The sequence below is a fragment of the Acomys minous genome, assembly GCF_964271855.1.
Source record: "Acomys minous genome assembly, chromosome: 6".
NCBI classification, from domain to species: Eukaryota; Metazoa; Chordata; class Mammalia; order Rodentia; family Muridae; genus Acomys; species Acomys minous.
The window spans coordinates 107,426,880-107,443,206 of record NC_140487.1 but is presented as its reverse complement, the minus strand read 5'-3'; the positions used below and the strand labels follow the sequence as shown (position 1 = coordinate 107,443,206).

General features: G+C 53.4%; 1 protein-coding gene across 7 annotated transcripts in view; it reads left to right on the top strand.

Moving 5' to 3' along the window:
* Nucleotides 1-15,428, top strand: part of PTPRU (protein tyrosine phosphatase receptor type U) — an 83,686-nt gene extending 68,258 nt beyond the window's left edge. For 5 of the 7 annotated variants that reach the window (XM_084785124.1, XM_084785118.1, XM_084785120.1 and 2 more), the window contains 12 exons: nt 1,089-1,125; nt 1,775-1,872; nt 1,970-2,086; nt 2,787-2,941; nt 5,812-5,947; nt 6,421-6,570; nt 9,238-9,411; nt 10,941-11,081; nt 11,974-12,099; nt 12,232-12,389; nt 13,941-14,076; nt 14,268-15,428. In XM_084785124.1, coding sequence (XP_084641250.1) covers nt 1,089-1,125; nt 1,775-1,872; nt 1,970-2,086; nt 2,787-2,941; nt 5,812-5,947; nt 6,421-6,570; nt 9,238-9,411; nt 10,941-11,081; nt 11,974-12,099; nt 12,232-12,389; nt 13,941-14,076; nt 14,268-14,330 — 1,491 coding nt within the window. In that variant the 3' untranslated portion in view covers nt 14,331-15,428. The remainder of the gene's footprint in view (nt 1-1,088; nt 1,126-1,774; nt 1,873-1,969; nt 2,087-2,786; nt 2,942-5,811; nt 5,948-6,420; nt 6,571-9,237; nt 9,412-10,940; nt 11,082-11,973; nt 12,100-12,231; nt 12,390-13,940; nt 14,077-14,267) is intronic. The other 2 variants (XM_084785119.1, XM_084785123.1) reach the window with 1 other exon arrangement.
* Nucleotides 15,429-16,327: the final 899 nt, after the last annotated feature.

Sequence of the window (16,327 nt, the reverse complement as noted above, 5' to 3'; positions counted from 1 at the left end):
ATGGCTAATGATAACAGCTGCTCATAGTCCTGTTTGGCCCAGTGACAACCACTTAACCCATGTCACTATTTGCATATTTCTCACATCCCTGGGAGGGATCTCTTGTCACGATCTATTTTAGTGAAGTGAAGATGGAGGCCAGGAGAAGAAAGGGGTGTTTGCTTGAGGGCAGCTGGGGTTGGGCCCTGGCAGCCAGGCTCCAGACTGCTCTAGGTTGCGGAGGCTCAGGGGTTTAGAGGAATTGCAAAGAAGTGTGTTGGGGGCCAGCGGTGGAGCTTGGTGCCTCTCTTTTGCACCCACCTCCATTGCATTTTGTAAACTTTACACAGTTGACTGCATTCGCGTCCTGGCTGGCTCTTGTTCCTGAAAGATGCAGGCCTTGTGAGGGACCTTGGGGGCCATTGTGGCTTTGGCGCTACCTGGCCTGAGGGCTCTGGGGATGGAGGATGAGGTAGCTCTTAGCTTCTCTTTTGTGTAAGATATATGGTAGTGCTTAGAACAGTGTGGGGCTATCACCCAGTCTCAGGAATAGTCCTCATTATCAGTAAAACAGGTTTAAAAATATTATCTAAGGGCCCTTTGCTTCCATCTTGAAACCCTCCTTTAAGATTTGCCCCCAGCCCTCCCAAACTCTGGGTAGCCGAAGTCCCTGGGAAGAGTAGCATCCATTCTGAATGCCCTGATAGAAACTGGGCATTCTGCCAACCACTGGTTCTCCCCTATCTGGGGCCCAGGGTGGATTATGTTTCTGGGACTCTGGGGGGCAGGACAGCACCATCCTGGGCTTCATTTGTCTCCAAGCAGCTGTAGTGTTGTTAACCGATAACTCTCCTTCTTTGAGGACGGAGAGAGTCTGGCTGGGCTCACAGAGGAGCACCCTCCACAGGGTTCCATAGCGAGACCCTGGTGTCTTGGCGTCCCTTGTCTCTGCTTTGGGACTGGAAGGACAAGGCCACCCTCATCCAGAGACACGAGGGTGGGAGTTTCCGGAGGATGCTGCTCCTGGAAGGAGGGTGATAGGGGTGGGAGTCTGAGGGAACAGAGGTCTGCGCCCTTGGTATTCACTCCACCCTATCCTCCTCTTCCAGGGCTACCACAGGTCAAACCACTTCATAGCCACTCAAGGTACCTGGCCCCTCAGCCTGTGTCACCGTCTCATGATCTGGAATGTCTACTGCCTGCGTGCCTGCCTTCCCTGCTGATGTGCTCAGCTCCCTGTCTGTCTCCCCATTTGTCTCTCCACCCCACCCTCCACCCCCACCCCTGCCCCCGCCTGCCCAGGTCTCTTGCATCTAACTGTAGCCTTTCTCCCCTGTCTGCTTGTGTCTCCCAATGTCACTAATCCATCCCCAGCATCCTGGCTGTGTGTGTCCCCGTGGAGATGCATGTCCAAGGGCTGGCCAGGCCCATCCTCACTGTTACGGAGCATGCCTCTTGGGCCACCTGGCCACCTGGGTCCCTTTCTGCTGCTCTCTCTCTCTATCCACCTCTCTTGGAGGTTTGCTCCATGGACCGAGGGCCTACCGTCCAAACAGCTCATTAACTCTCACTCAGTCCACCAGGCTCTCCAGCCTGGTTCCTCCCTGCTATGACTCATTCTAGACCCTACAGGCATCAAGTTGTGGTTGGTGGGGGATATTGGGGTGAGTGAGAAGCCCCTGTTGGGGTCAGATCCTGGGGGCATCTCAGCAAAGGGTGATGTCAACGGGCATCGTGGTGTGCTGGCCACGGGGAGGGACCTTGCTCAGGGACAGGCATCCTCTGTGCCCCCTAGGGCCGAAGCCTGAGATGATCTACGATTTCTGGCGCATGGTGTGGCAGGAACAGTGCGCGAGCATCGTCATGATCACCAAGCTGGTAGAGGTGGGCAGGGTAAGCGGGGCTGAGGGTGGGCTGGGGGACAGGGTGGGCCTCATTGGGGGGGGGACGGCTAAGAGCCCACTGAACCATCTGCTGTGGGGGGCCTCAGGTAAAATGCTCCCGCTACTGGCCTGAGGACTCAGACATGTACGGGGACATCAAGATCACGTTGGTAAAGACAGAGACGCTGGCTGAGTATGTGGTGCGCACCTTTGCCCTGGAGCGGGTGAGTGCTCCCCACACCTGTCCCTTGTAGAGCCTGCATTGCCCCAGGCTTGTGGGGGGGGTGGATAAGGGGAGGGGGGCCAAGGAAGCCCTTCTTGCTGAGAGCATATCTAAGGGGTGAGATGGTAGCTGTTCCTGATAGATTCCAGCGGGCATTTGATATGGTGAAGAGGATGTGATGACCACCCTGCATTGTTCCTTGCTGTGTGAGACGCTGTGCTGAGCCTCTTAGACACATTGTCTTAGCTCTAGGAGGCTCTAGATGTATGTTTACCATCAGACCCATTGTGCAGATGAGAAAAACGATGGCCAGAGCGTTTCCTCATGTATCAGGGTCCATGTTCCCACTTAATTACTTTGTAAAGTCCTCAGAGGAGGGCTGGCCAGATGGCTCAGTAGACAAGCGTACTTTGCTGTGCAAGCATGGCGTCTCCAGCTCACAGTGTTCTCTTCTGTTTGCACCACAACCCAGGGGCAAGATGGGCAAGATTGGACAGCATAGCTTTAAGCATCTGGTAGACTCAGTCCAAGCACAGAGTGTGTGCGCCTGCTCAGTGTTGGCAGAGGGGGCTGTATGTGCGGGCCTTTCCTTTTCTCACATGCACAGTAGGCATTGCTACCTACCTTGCCAGAGCCTGGCATACAGCAGGTGTCCAGTGGGTGCCGCTGGCAACTGACTGTCACCACTCCGGTTTTCACAGAGAGGCTACTCAGCCCGGCATGAGGTCCGACAGTTCCACTTCACAGCATGGCCAGAGCACGGCGTCCCCTACCATGCCACGGGGCTGCTGGCCTTCATCCGGCGTGTGAAGGCTTCCACTCCACCTGATGCTGGGCCCATTGTCATCCACTGCAGGTGGGGACACTGGAGATCTCAAGGAGATGGGCCCAGGTTGGGGGAGCTGGGCTGGGGTCGGGTAGGTTCAAGGTCCCTAAGGAGTTCTGGGCTTGGGTTCAGCCTGCTTGGAGACAGAAGATGGGAGGGAATGACTCCCTGAAGATCCCATGAGCTTTGGCTCTGAGGTTGGTACCCTACGGGAGTCCTGTCGCGAGAGCCGAGGAGTCATGGAGCCTACAAGCCCACAGTCCCTGTGGCTCATCCTGGTTCCTCTGCAGTATTCTTACCAACTCCCAAACACCACATGGCTGTCTTCCCTTGTTTGAATCCTCCTAGCTGTTATATTTTCCAGCATATATGATGACTTGTAACCCCCTGAAAATCTGTGCCAAAGTTGGGGGTCGTCTTATACGCCAGGTACTTACTTGCAGCTTGCTTCGTATGTCCGACACACATAGTGGGGGGTGCCTTGGCTGATTCCCTGCTCCGTGTGGGGAGTATGAAGCAGAGAGGAGCAAGTTGCACACATCTCACTGCATCTCAAAGAGGAGAACGCGAGTGTGGATTGGGCTCTCCACAGGAACCCACCCATTTGACTCAGAGGGCTGTAGTGTTTTTGGGTTGAGTGTAGAGCGTGCCTTAAAGGGGCAGTGTAGGCTGGCACTGGCTGTCCGCTGGCATTTAATAAAGCCCCTGGCTGTGTGTGCGCTGCCGGCAAATAGACACATGCCTGAGTATGTTGCACAGGGTGTGCATTCAAAGAGGGGTAGTCTTATGTGGTGAGTATATTCCAAATTCTATATTTTAACTGAAAAAGTTGGGGGTCCTCTTATATTCCCAGTCGTTTTACATGCCAGAAAATACAGTGTTTTTTCCCTCTCTCTTTCTCTCTCTCTGTCTCTCTCCCTTCTTCTGTATCTCTCCCCTCCCCTTTCTCCCTGTCTCTTTCTCTCTCCCTCTCTTTCTCACCCTCTCTGTGTGTCCCTGTCTTCTCTCTTCAGATCTCATTAAGACTGCATTAAAATATTTATTTATGTGCTTTATGTATATGAGTGCTCTATGTCTTCATGGCAGAAAAGGGCATCAGATCCCATCATAGATGGTTGTGAGCCACCATGTGGGTGCTGGGAATTGAACCCAGGACCTTTGGATGAGCAGCCAGTGCTCTTAACCTCTGAGCCATCTCTCCAGCCCCAATATAACACCGTTTAAGAATGAATTCTAATTGATACAGAAAAGTCCATAATGCAAAGTGTAGTTTATATCAGGAACATTGAAACATTAGCTTAATTTCAGATGGAGAAACTGACCCAGGGGGTGTGGAGAGGGGGAGATGACTAACTGAAGGGTTCGCTGTGCAAGCCCAAGGATCTGAGTTTGATTCCCCAGTACCTATGTAAAATGCTGGGCTTGGGGGAGGGGAAGCATGTGCTTATAAATCTTGGTCTTGGGGAGACAGAGATAGGAAAATCCCTGACCCTCACTGGCCAGCCGGCATGGCCTAATCAGCAAGCCCCAGGTCACAGCGGGAAACTCTGTCTCAGAAGGAACAATGCGCTTCTGAGGAATGACACCTGATGTTGCTCTCTGGCCTCTGACATGCTTGTACACACGGACAAGTATTACCCTTCCACTGTGTACACGCGCGTGCACATATACACACACACATCCAGAGCCCAAGTTCTGGAAGGTACCCCCATCCCGGAGCAATCGCTGACTTCTCCCCTGTAGAAACCTTTCATGGGTTTGAACTTTGTGTGAATTGAGTCCGTCAGTGTGAGCTGTCGGCTGTGTGACTTTCTCCCCTCACCTCAGTGTGTGAGGTGCGTCCACACAGCATCACACTCCAGGGTGTATCTCTCCGCTTTCTGTCGCAGGCATTTCACCGACTTTCATCAGCAATTATGGTGCTTAAACAAAAAGGCGGCACTAAAGATGTTCTAAAGCAGTGCTTCTCAACCTTCCTAACGCTATGCTCCTTTAACAGAGTGCCTCCTGTTGTGGTGACTCCCCCCCCCCAACCACACAATTATTTTCATTGCTACTTCATGACTGTAATTTTGCTGCTGTTAAAGAATTGTAATGTAAGCAAGCTGTCTTTTCTGATGGTCTCGGGTGACCCTGTGAGAGGCTCTTCGACCCCCAAAAGGTCATGGCCCACGGGTTGAGAACCACTGCTCTAAGGTGTGGCTGCTTGGCAGGAAATGCACACACATGTGTAGGGACAGAATAGCCATTGTGAGCATTCCGTCCCAGTGGATGCCGCCCAGGTCTTCCAAAAGTGCTTGTGTGCTTTGAGCTGGGTACTCCTCGGTCTCAGCCCTCCTCCCCATCAGCACTGCTCCTTGTGCTGAGCACACACATCAGCGTTGACTCCGACACAGCCCTGCTCGCACTTGGCTCTAGGTGGAGGTAGGGCGATAGCGACACAAGCAGGGATCACGTGACAAGTGTTCTAACAGAAGCTAGCCATATTGCTCTGAGACCACGGAAGAGGGCCCGGGAGTTCTGGAAGCCCCACTGGGGATGTGGATGGGGGTGAGTGTTGGGGTTTTTGAAAGATACGAGTTGACTGGGATATCCAGGGGGCAGAGCGTGTTCTTGGCTTGAACTCTGAGTATCACCTCCGTCTCTCTCCCCAGTCTTGGTTGCTAAGTTGAGCCAGCCTCACTTCTGTGTCCTCCCGTCCTTTTCCTCCCAAGGGAGGGCTTGTTCTGTGTGCCCAACTGGGTCCTCTGCCACATTACAGCAAACTCCAGCCTTTGTTTCACAGCCCCTCCTTGTTGGCTGTGCTCCCAGCCCCTAAGGTATATAGATATATGACAGGTACCTGGTCCGGAGCGCCTGCCCAAGGCTCTGATGTGGCTTTGGCCTTGTCTTCTCCTCAGTGCAGGCACTGGCCGCACCGGCTGCTACATCGTCCTCGACGTGATGCTGGACATGGCCGAGTGTGAGGGCGTCGTGGACATTTACAACTGTGTGAAGACCCTCTGTTCCCGGCGGGTCAACATGATCCAGACTGAGGTTTGGGCCAGCCCTGTCCCTGCCTCTTCCCTCCATCTAGGCCTCAGGGTCTCTACCATGGAGCTCAGAGCTGGAGTAACACAGCTTCTGGGCATCCTCGGCTTTTCCTTCCCCAACCATCTCAAACATGGCGGCAGGCGGGCGCCTGGGGGTGGAGTGGGGGCTCCTAGGTCTCTCTAAACTTCAGGGTGTTGTGTTAGGTGAGTCAGATGGTAGGGATGGAGAGGTGGGATGGGGCTCTAAAGTCTCATGTACCAGGGTTTGTGTCCTCACTAGATCTGGGACCTTGAACTGTCCCCTCACCACTCAGATGATCTGCTAGGAATTCTGGGATGTGAGAGCGATGAGCTGAGGTGATGGCTGGACTCAGCTGACCGCCCTGGCCTCAGTTTTCACCTTGTTTGCCCTTCATCTTCTGCAGAGCGAAGCTTCTAGTCCCCTCCCCATTCTTACATCCTCATCTCCTGTTCCAGGAACAGTACATTTTCATCCACGATGCAATCCTGGAGGCCTGCCTGTGTGGGGAGACCACCATCCCTGTCAATGAGTTCAAAGCCACCTACAGGGAGATGATCCGCATCGACCCTCAGAGTAACTCCTCCCAGCTTCGGGAAGAGTTCCAGGTGGGGAGATGAGTGTGTGTATAGGTGCAAGGTGTGTGAATGTGTGTATAGGTGTGAGGTGTGTGAGCATGTGTAGGTATGAGGTATGTGTACAGGTATGAGGTGTGTATGTAGATGTGAGGTGTGTGAGTATGTATATAGGTGTGAGTGTGTGTAGGTGTGAGATGTGAGTGTGTGTATAGGTGTGATGTGTGAGCATGTCTAGGTGTGAGGTGTGTGAGTGTGTATAGGTGTGAAGTGTGTGAGTGTGTGTAGGTGTGAGGTGTGTAAGTGTATATATAGGTATGAGGTGTGTGTGTAGATGTGAGATGTGTAAGTGTGTATATAGGTGTGAGATGTGTAAGTGTGTGTATAGGTGTGAGATGTGTAAGTGTGTACATAGGTGTGAAGTGTATGAGTGTGTATAGGTGTGAGGTGTGTGAATGTGTGTAGGTGTGAAATGTGTAAGTGTGTATAGGTATGAGGTGTGTGAATGTGTATAGAGGTGTGAGGTGTGTGAGTGTGTATATAGGTGTGTGGTTGTGAGTGTATATAGGTGTGAAGTGTGTGTAGGTGTGAGATGTATGAGTGTGTATAGATGTGAGGCATGTAAGTGTGTGTATATAGGTGTGAGGTGTGTAAGTGTGTGTATATAGGTGTGAGGTGTATGACTGTATGTAAGTGTGAGATATGTGAATATATGTATAGGTGTGGGGGGAGTGTGTGTATAGGTGTGTGGTGTGTGAGTGTGTATAGGTGTGGGGCATGTGAGTGTGGGATGTAAAATTGGGTATGTATATACAAAGGCATGGTTATGTATATATAGGAGTGGAGTGAATATGTATATAAGGGTTAGGTGTGTCAGTGTGTATAGGAGTGTGTGAGTATGTATAGGGTTAGGTGTGTATGTGTATAGGAGTAGGGTTTGTTTGTGTGTAAGTAGGTGGGTAAAGGATGAGTGTGTGTGTGTAGGTGTGGGGTGTGTGAGTGTGTATATAGGAATGGGGTGTGTGTGTGTAGGAGTGGATGTGTGTGTGTAGAAGTGTGTATGAATATAGACATGGTGTGTGTGTGCGAGTACACTGGGTGTCCCCAGTACTGTACCTATTAACCACCAGGAAGGAAGGACTGGCCTGAGACCCAGCTGGAGGGACAGACAGAGTTGGGCGACTGAAAAGGACATGTGTTAGAACAGTTGTGACCTCAGACTTTTGGGGTCAGGTACATGTGGGTTCAGATCCTGGCTTACCTTGAGGAGCTGTGAGGAGCCCTGATTTTGCCACCCAGGAGAGAGAGGAAATTCCCATGGCCCCGGATTCTCCTTGTTTCCTAAGAAACCTAGCTCAGAGGCTCCAGCAACTGCAAGCCGTGGAGGTGCCCTCCGGGGTAGCTGGATCCAGGGACACAAGTGACAGTGCTCTGCTCGGCCTCTGCCTGTCCTTGGTTCTGCTGTTTTCTGTCTATTTTGTTTTTGGGACAGTGTCTTATGTAGCCCAGCCTGGTCCTGAGCTTGCTGTGTAGACAGGCACGACCTTGTGTCCCTGCCACTTCTGCCTTTACCTCCCTAGCGCTGTAATTACAGGCATGTGCCACCTGCTCAGCGCTGTGTGTATCGGGGTGGTGGCAGAGGGCAACCTTAGGTGCTGGCCTCAGATACTGTCTGCCTCTCCCCCCCCCCCCTTTAAAAGAAAGATCTCAGGCTGGAGAGATGGCTCAGAGTTCTGACTGTCATTCCAGAGGTCCTGAGTTCAATTCCCAGCACCCACATGGTGGCTCACGACCATCTATAATGGGATCTGATGCCCTCTTCTGGTGTGCACATGTACATGCAGGCAGAGCACTGTATACATAATAATAAATTAATAAATCTTTTAAAAAATAAAAAAATAAAAGAAAGGTCTTTCATTGGTATGTAACTTGCTAAGTAACCCAGGCTGGCCAGCTAACGAGTCCTGGGGAGGTCTGGGGGCCCAGGGCGGGGTGGCCTGCCTATCTTCCTCTCCCATTACAGAGATGACAAGTTTGTGCCAGCCATCAGGGAATCAGAGGCACAAGGCTTTTATTTTTTTAAGCGTGGGCTCTGACATTGAACTCGGATCCTCAGGCTAGACCCACGATAGACCTAGGCCCTGGGGGTCTGTTTTGGGTGGGGCCGGGCTCACCATGCTGCAGGCTGCTCTCCAGACGAACGTGCTGATCTCTGGGTGCCAGAGACCCAGAGGTTCCCTCCCCTCAGAGCTCCCATGTTCCCTCAGCCATATGGCATCTGCTGGCTTGCGCGTTCTGGAGCCAGCATAGGGTGGCCTGGGAAATGTGGCTGGCGATTCCTGGAGAAAGGTATCAGCTTTGGGGAGCATGTCAGACTTGAGGTCCTGGGAGGGATGCCTAAGAATAAGAGAGAAACAGACTTCGGTACCTGAAGCCTGCAGGTGTGGTGAAGAGACGTAGCAGCCCTAGCTAGCATCTTTGCCAGGTGCTCAGGGTGGCATTTTTGTCTAGACAGAGCTGTGACCAAACCTTCTGCTTCCTGCCTGGGGTCTGCTGTAGGGAAGAGGTAGGGGTTCAGGTTTACAGCTTTGAGAGAACTGACAAGCTAATGTTTATCATCCATAGCCCTGTTATGCACTGAGCCCTGGGGCATCAGGCTCTGCTCAGTGTTACGCTCACCCCTCATCTCCCTCCCGGTAGACGCTGAACTCCGTCACACCGCCGCTGGATGTGGAGGAGTGCAGCATCGCTCTGCTGCCCCGGAACCGAGACAAGAACCGCAGCATGGACGTGCTACCACCGGACCGCTGCCTGCCCTTCCTCATCTCCACTGACGGGGACCCCAACAACTATATCAACGCAGCCCTGACTGATGTGAGAGCTCGAGGCTGCAGGGGGCTGTGGTAGAGGGACAGCCCCCTCACTGCCCACTCAGTGAGACGAGGGGGGCCCATGGGAGACCTAACCCCGATCAGTCTTTGACTCTGGCCATCCAATGTTCCCCTTCTAATATTACAGTCAGTCAGCTTTAGTACAGAGCTGGGTGGTAGAGTTCAGGCAGGGTCACCTCCAGGACCAGTCCCAGCAGAGCCTGGGGCAGGAGAAGTGATCCGAGGAGGACTTTGGGTGCGGATCCCTGGGGATTATGAGGTCAGGACGTGATACCTGATATTTAGAGCCAGAGAAGCCTGTTCTGAGGAGAGGGGGGCTGTACCCGGCTCCAGGCCCTGGCCTGCAGTGGTGATTTGACCCCTGGGTCCTTATCTAATTGTGGTCTGAGGGCCCAGGAACCACTTAGCAGACCCGCCCTTGTCCCTGGCCCAAGGGACTTCATCTTCTTTACTGGGCATTACGAACAGAGCAGGACATGGGTTGCTAGGTCTTGGGGACTGGGGGATGACACCCTCTGAGAAGAATCTGTGAGTCTCTCTCCTGTCCCTGTCCCCTCTTAAAGCCAGTTCAGAGTAAACTATAGGAGCCAGACAGGGGGGAGAACCAAATGTTACAGAAAATGAAGGAGAACGGGACTTTAGATAGGCTGTGTGTGTGTGTGTGTGTGTGTGTGTGTGTGTGTGTGTGTGTGTGTGTGTGACTTGGGCCCTCTGCCAGGCTGATTTGCCCTCCTAGACACATCAGGGCCAGGCTATGATGGGGGCGAGGAGTGAGGCAGCGAGAACACACAGTTGCTGAGAGGAAAGAGCCAAGGGCAGCAACTGATCAGGGGGGAGGAATAAGTGAAGGGAACCGAGCCGGGCAACACAACTAGGGACCTCCGCAAAGAGAGGAGGGGGGCTCCACCCCCCCAAGTTTGTCTGAATCAGGTAGGATTTTTGTGGCCTAGTTCATGGCCCAGAGCCCCTCAGCAGGACAGCACAAGGCACGGGGAGTGGGGGAGCCACGGGAGAGGCTCACAGATGCCATTACTCAGCCCAGTGCCATGTGTGTGTCCTAGGAAGTATCATAATTTGGATGGAAGCTTAGGATTTCGTGACCCCCCTTCTATCCCGATTTTCACCTCAGTCTCACACACACACACACACACACACACACACACACACACACACACACACACGGGGGCTGGAGGGGTGGCTCTGGTGTCTGGGGAAAGTCATGGATGGGAATGGGCTGCTAGCAGGAAAAGCCACAAAATAGACTTGGTCCCCTCTGAGTTGCTGAAGCCTCAGTACCTGGTTCCAACCATGCGTAGTGGGCCTGGCATCCCTGGGGACTCATTTTTAGATGCCAGTGAGCTTGCCTGAGGGAAGGGGTCAGCTAGGGTCTGTTTGGGGTGGACCAGTCTGTAGGAAAGTTTCTGAATTCTGGGAGGTACTGGTCAGGACCATCAGAGGGCCCTGCTGAGTGCCGTCCACCCCCCCATCCCCCCACCCCTCTTTCCCCTGCAGAGCTACACACGGAGCGCAGCCTTCATCGTGACCCTGCACCCACTGCAGAGTACCACGCCCGACTTCTGGCGGCTGGTCTACGACTATGGGTGCACCTCCATCGTCATGCTCAACCAGCTTAACCAGTCCAACTCCGCCTGGGTGAGGCTGGTCATGGTCCCTGTGCATTTTATGGGTGCTGTTCCCAGAGTCGCTGGCCCCCCAGAGTCCAGACCGGGAGCCTAGCTCCGCTGTCTGCTGTCTGTTAGCTTTGCAATGTCACACTCCCTCCTGGGACCTTGGTTTCCTAATCCACAAGCGAGGACTTCAGGTGGGAGCTGGCTGTTTTGCTTTCGCCCAGGTCACATAGTAGGAGGTGGCAGGGCTGTGCTCCCCATCCCTGGAGAGTCTAATTCAAAATTTCTGCTTTTGCGGTAGTTCCCCTAAACTGTCTAGGATACTTTGAGGTAAAGCAAGTTCAAGGCTCCTGTTTTCTCTTTGCCTTAGGGTAGGCTATGTTATCTTGTTATGCTGCAGGACATGTGCGCTTTGTGTGTGTGTGTGTGTGTGTGTGTGTGTGTGTGTGTGTGTGTGTGTGTGTTGAGGGGCCTCCTCTGTACTCTCCCATCTCCAGTGGGGTCTACAGGGGGCATTATGGGGAAATGAAGCCAGCATCAGGGGCTGTTCTGTCGCTGAGCTGAAGCTGGACTCTGAGCAAGGAGGAGGCATTGTTGGTTTGGGATAGGTGGGGTTATGTCTGCCTCTTCCCAGAGCAAGGTCGCGTGATGCAGAAGTCCACGCACACACACCTGTGGGATGAAGCTAGCATGTTAGAACGGAGGTTTCCGGCCACACAGCTGCGGGGATGACGGCACCATCTGTGGAGAGTTTGTTGTGATCAGGGCTCTGGGTAGTTGTCCTTGCGTTCTGATGGGGGAGATAGGTGTGCCGCAGCGGAGTCTGGAGCCCGACACTGAGCCAGGGTGGGACCCCCAGAGCTGGCATTGCGGTGGGGACTGGCGTTGTTCTATTCAGCTCCCTCTCCATGTCCCAGCCCTGTCTGCAGTACTGGCCAGAGCCGGGCCGGCAGCAGTATGGCCTCATGGAGGTGGAGTTTGTGTCTGGCACAGCCGATGAGGATTTGGTGGCCCGAGTGTTCCGGGTGCAGAACACTTCTCGGGTGAGTGTCCTGAGGAGCCCAATGATGAGAGTCTGGGGTGGCCAAGGCTGCCTTTAGTGACGCTCTCGAGGTCATCAGGGGCCCCTGTGACCTTTGTGCTTATGTTTCTCTGCCTGGCTGCTGTGTCTCCAGCTGCAGGAGGGGCACCTGCTTGTACGTCACTTCCAGTTCCTGCGCTGGTCAGCTTATCGGGACACGCCCGACTCCAGGAAGGCCTTCCTGCACCTTTTGGCCGAGGTGGACAAGTGGCAGGCAGAAAGCGGGGACGGGCGCACCGTGGTACATTGTCTGTGAGTGCTCTCCGGTAGGATGGTGGGTAAAGAGCTGGAGACTGACAGACGCCCTCAGGGCCAGCACAAAGGAGCTCAGAGATTGTGGCCTGCGCTCTCCAACTAGCTGTGTTTAATGAGTCCTGTCAGAATGCCTCACCCCCGTGAGATTATAGAAATTTGTTTTTCACCTGTATGTGCCTGTGTGTATGTGCCTGTGTGTATGACGTGTAGGTGTGCACATGGCACAGCTCATGTCTGGAGGTCAGAGGACAGCTTCGTGGAGTTGGTTTTCTGTTTTTACCTTGACTTGGGCTCTGGGGGCTCAAACCTAGGTCACCAGGCTTGCATGACAAATGTCTTTATCCACTGAGGCATCTTGCTGGCTCCTTGTAGGATTCTTTAAAAACTGTAAAAAAAAAAAATATTTACACTTGTTTATTTAATGTGTGCGCGCGCACATGTGCACGCGTGTACTCATGCATATGTTCTTGTGTGAGAGCGTGTGTATGGTGGTCAGAGTTCAGCAGGAGTTGCGGGAGTCAGTCCTTCCACCATGTAGGTCCTGGGAATTGAACTCAGGCCACCAGGCTTAGTGGCAAGCACCCGTACCCACTGAGCCATCTTGTTGGCTCCATGTAGCACCCCCTTTATGCCAGTGGGATCCTAGTCTGTGTTTATACGTGCACGCATGCGTGTCTAAACATATATAAACATCTTTCTCTACTGCATATCCCACTCATTCATACATTTATATGCACCTCCGTTCAGAAATGCATGTTTTCACTCATGACTGGGTATAGCCATCTCTTTTTCATGCTCTTGTGCTTTGTGAGCCTCCCAGGGCTAGCCTGGGCTCTGTCCTCCTAGGGCTAGCCTTCGGTTTTAGTGAGAGACTCCTGCAGCAGGAGGCTAGGGGGCAGTTAGGCCCCCAGGAGGCTCATGTCGGGTCACGGGAACAGGGTGAGGTGAGAGAGGAGCCCTGGTGGCCCCAGGCTGGCCTCAGTGCCTGTGTTTGGCTTGTGCATCTGCACATTTGGCCCCGACTGGTCTTCCCTTTTCCCATCTTGCTCTGGGGCTTGTTGCCCTCTGAGCTACCCTTCTCTGTGACTAGAAGAGTAGCTGGATCTTTCCCCTAGGAATCTACAGGCCAAGGTTTTTGAGGATATCTTCTGATAGTTTTGGATGTCAGTCTCCATGGCAACCCTGAACTACCTCTAACCTTCTGGTCCTAGGGCTAGCTTTTGGGCCCCACTTCTTATCTCTCATCCCCCTAGCCTACTCTACATGGCTCTTTAGTTTTACCCCCACCTTTGGCCTCTCTGACCTTGCTCCTGCTTTTTTTTTTTTTTCAAGACAGGGTTTCTCTGTGTAGCCTTGACTGTCCTGGACTTTGTAGACCAGGCTGGCTTTGAACTCATAGTGATCCCCCTGCCTCTGCCTCCCAAGTACCGGGATTAAAGGTGTGCACCACCGCCGCCTGGCTTGCTCCTGGCTTTTTGATTGCCTAGCTCCACCCTTCACCTTTAGCTTCCCAGGTCCTGCCCCAAACCTCTTCTGTGTTTCCTTTAGCAACGGGGGCGGCCGTAGTGGGACCTTCTGCGCCTGCGCCACCATCTTGGAGATGATCCGCTGCCACAGCCTGGTGGATGTTTTCTTTGCTGCCAAAATGCTTCGGAACTACAAGCCCAATATGGTGGAGACCATGGTGAGGAGGCGCATCCCAAGCACAGCCATGTCAGCCCCCCATCCAAGCCCAACCAGGTTCCTCAGAACCCCCACACCCCTGTCTGGTCCCCAACTTTGGTCCTCTGTTCTAGTCCTTGGCTTGTTAGAACGTCACCCTTGACTCCCTTTCTCTGGAGGGTGTCCAGGGCTCAAGGCTCGCTCTTTCCCCAGGATCAATATCACTTCTGTTATGATGTGGCCCTGGAGTACCTGGACGCTCTGGAGCTGAGATAGCAGGCGCCTGGCCTGGGGCACCCACTAAGCACCCAGGGTGTGGCCCATCAGCCCAGACTGGTGAGGAGGGCCTGTGGCCCCCAACTTTGCTCAGCCATAATTCCACGGGGAGGACACTGGAGTGGATGATGATGATGATGATGCACTGCCTTGGCGACCCCCCAATGGGAAGACCTGCAGGCCAAGGAAGAGCTTTGCAAGACTGCAGCCGGCCCCACCTCTAGAGGGCCCTGCAGACCTGTGCAGAGAAGCCTGCCTGGGACAGTGACACCGGCCAGAACAGCCGGTGCTAGGGACCCCAGGCCAGGCCCCTCCACCCCATTCCAGTCCTTGGCAAGAAATGAATGAGAGCCTGCGGAGAAAGAGTATCCGAGGTTTGCATCCAGCGTGGCCCCTTCTGCACGTGGCGGAGGCTCGCTGGGGCTTGGCGGGGCCTGAATCCCATCTGGCTTGGTGCCTGAGCATCCTGAAGCTGGGATTCTTCCCTGTCTTGCCAATGGGACACGCTGAGCATCCTGCAGCTCCGTTCTCCACCCCACTGCCCCCCTGCAGACCCGGTGGCGGGGTGCTTTGCTTGTCATGCTTTTCCTACTTCTGCTTCTGAGTTTCCTGCAACAGGACCTGTGCCTCCCTCCTGGGCTCCATCCCCGCCTGGCCCAGGATATGCAGAATGATATCACTTCAGCTCCCTCTTTCCTGGCCTTCAGGCCTCCATGGCTCGGTCCTGCTCAGCCTGGGCCGGTGATGATCCACAAGGCGATGGATAAAGGTTGAGGCCCCTGTGGCTCTTGGTGAGGCTGCCATGGGGTTGGGGCAGGGTAGAGCAGGGCTGATGACAGCTCCTAGAGTTCAGAAGGGGTGCTATGGGGTGGAGGACCAGTGCTTTTTTTTGTTGTTATTTTGCTTTTTTTTTTTTTTTTGATGGGAGGGTGGGAAGTTCTCTTTATAATGGGGTAGGCCACACCCCCATTTCGTGCCTCAATTTCCCCATCTGTAAACTGTAGATATGACTACTGACCTACCTCACAGGGGGCTGTGGGGAGGTGTAAGGTAATGTTTGTAAAGCGCTTTGTAAATAAACGTGCTCTCTGAATGCCACCCAGGGACTCTGTGTGTGTGACTGACCAGCCTGGTGGGCACTTGATTCCCTACCTTGCCTTTTGGTATAGTTTATGTCAGAAGCCTACATTCTAAGCTTGTTTTGCCTATTCTACCCACTAAACAGCAGAGGTATGGACGAGGGCATCCCACAGAGGTGGTACCAGGGGACCCTGGTCCTATTGCCCTCACCCAGCATATTAGGTACTTGTTTCTGCAACAGTACCTGACAAAAGCAGCTTAAGGGAGGAGGGGTTATTCTGGGTTATAGTTCAAGGGTACAGTCAACTCTATAGTGAGTGTTCTAGTTTGGTTTCTGTTCCTCTGATAAACACCATGACCAAAAGCATCTTGGAGAGAAAAGCATTTATTTCATCTTACAGGTCCATCCTTGAGTGAAGCCAAGGCAGGAACTCAGAGCAGAACTTTGAAGCAGAGACTCAGAGCAGAACTTTGAGGCAGGAACTCAGAGCAGGACCCTAAGGCAGGAACTCAGAGCAGGACCTTAAAGCAGGAATTCATAGCAGGACCCTAAGGCAGGAACTCAGAGCAGGACCCTAAGGCAGGAACTCAGAGCAGGACCCTAAGGCAGGAACTCAGAGCAGGACCCTAAGGCAGGAACTCAGAGCAGGACCCTAAGGCAGGAACTCAGAGCAGGACCTTAAAGCAGGAATTCATAGCAGGACCCTAAGGCAGGAACTCAGAGCAGGACCCTAAGGCAGGAACTCAGAGCAGGATCCTAAAGCAGGAACTCAGAGCAGGACCCTAAGGCAGGAACTCAGAGCAGGACCCTAAGGCAGGAACTCAGAGCAGGACCTTAAGATGGGAATTCAGAGCAGGATGCTAAGGCAATAACTCAAAGCTGGACCCTGAAGCAGAAACCAAGGAGGAACGCTGTT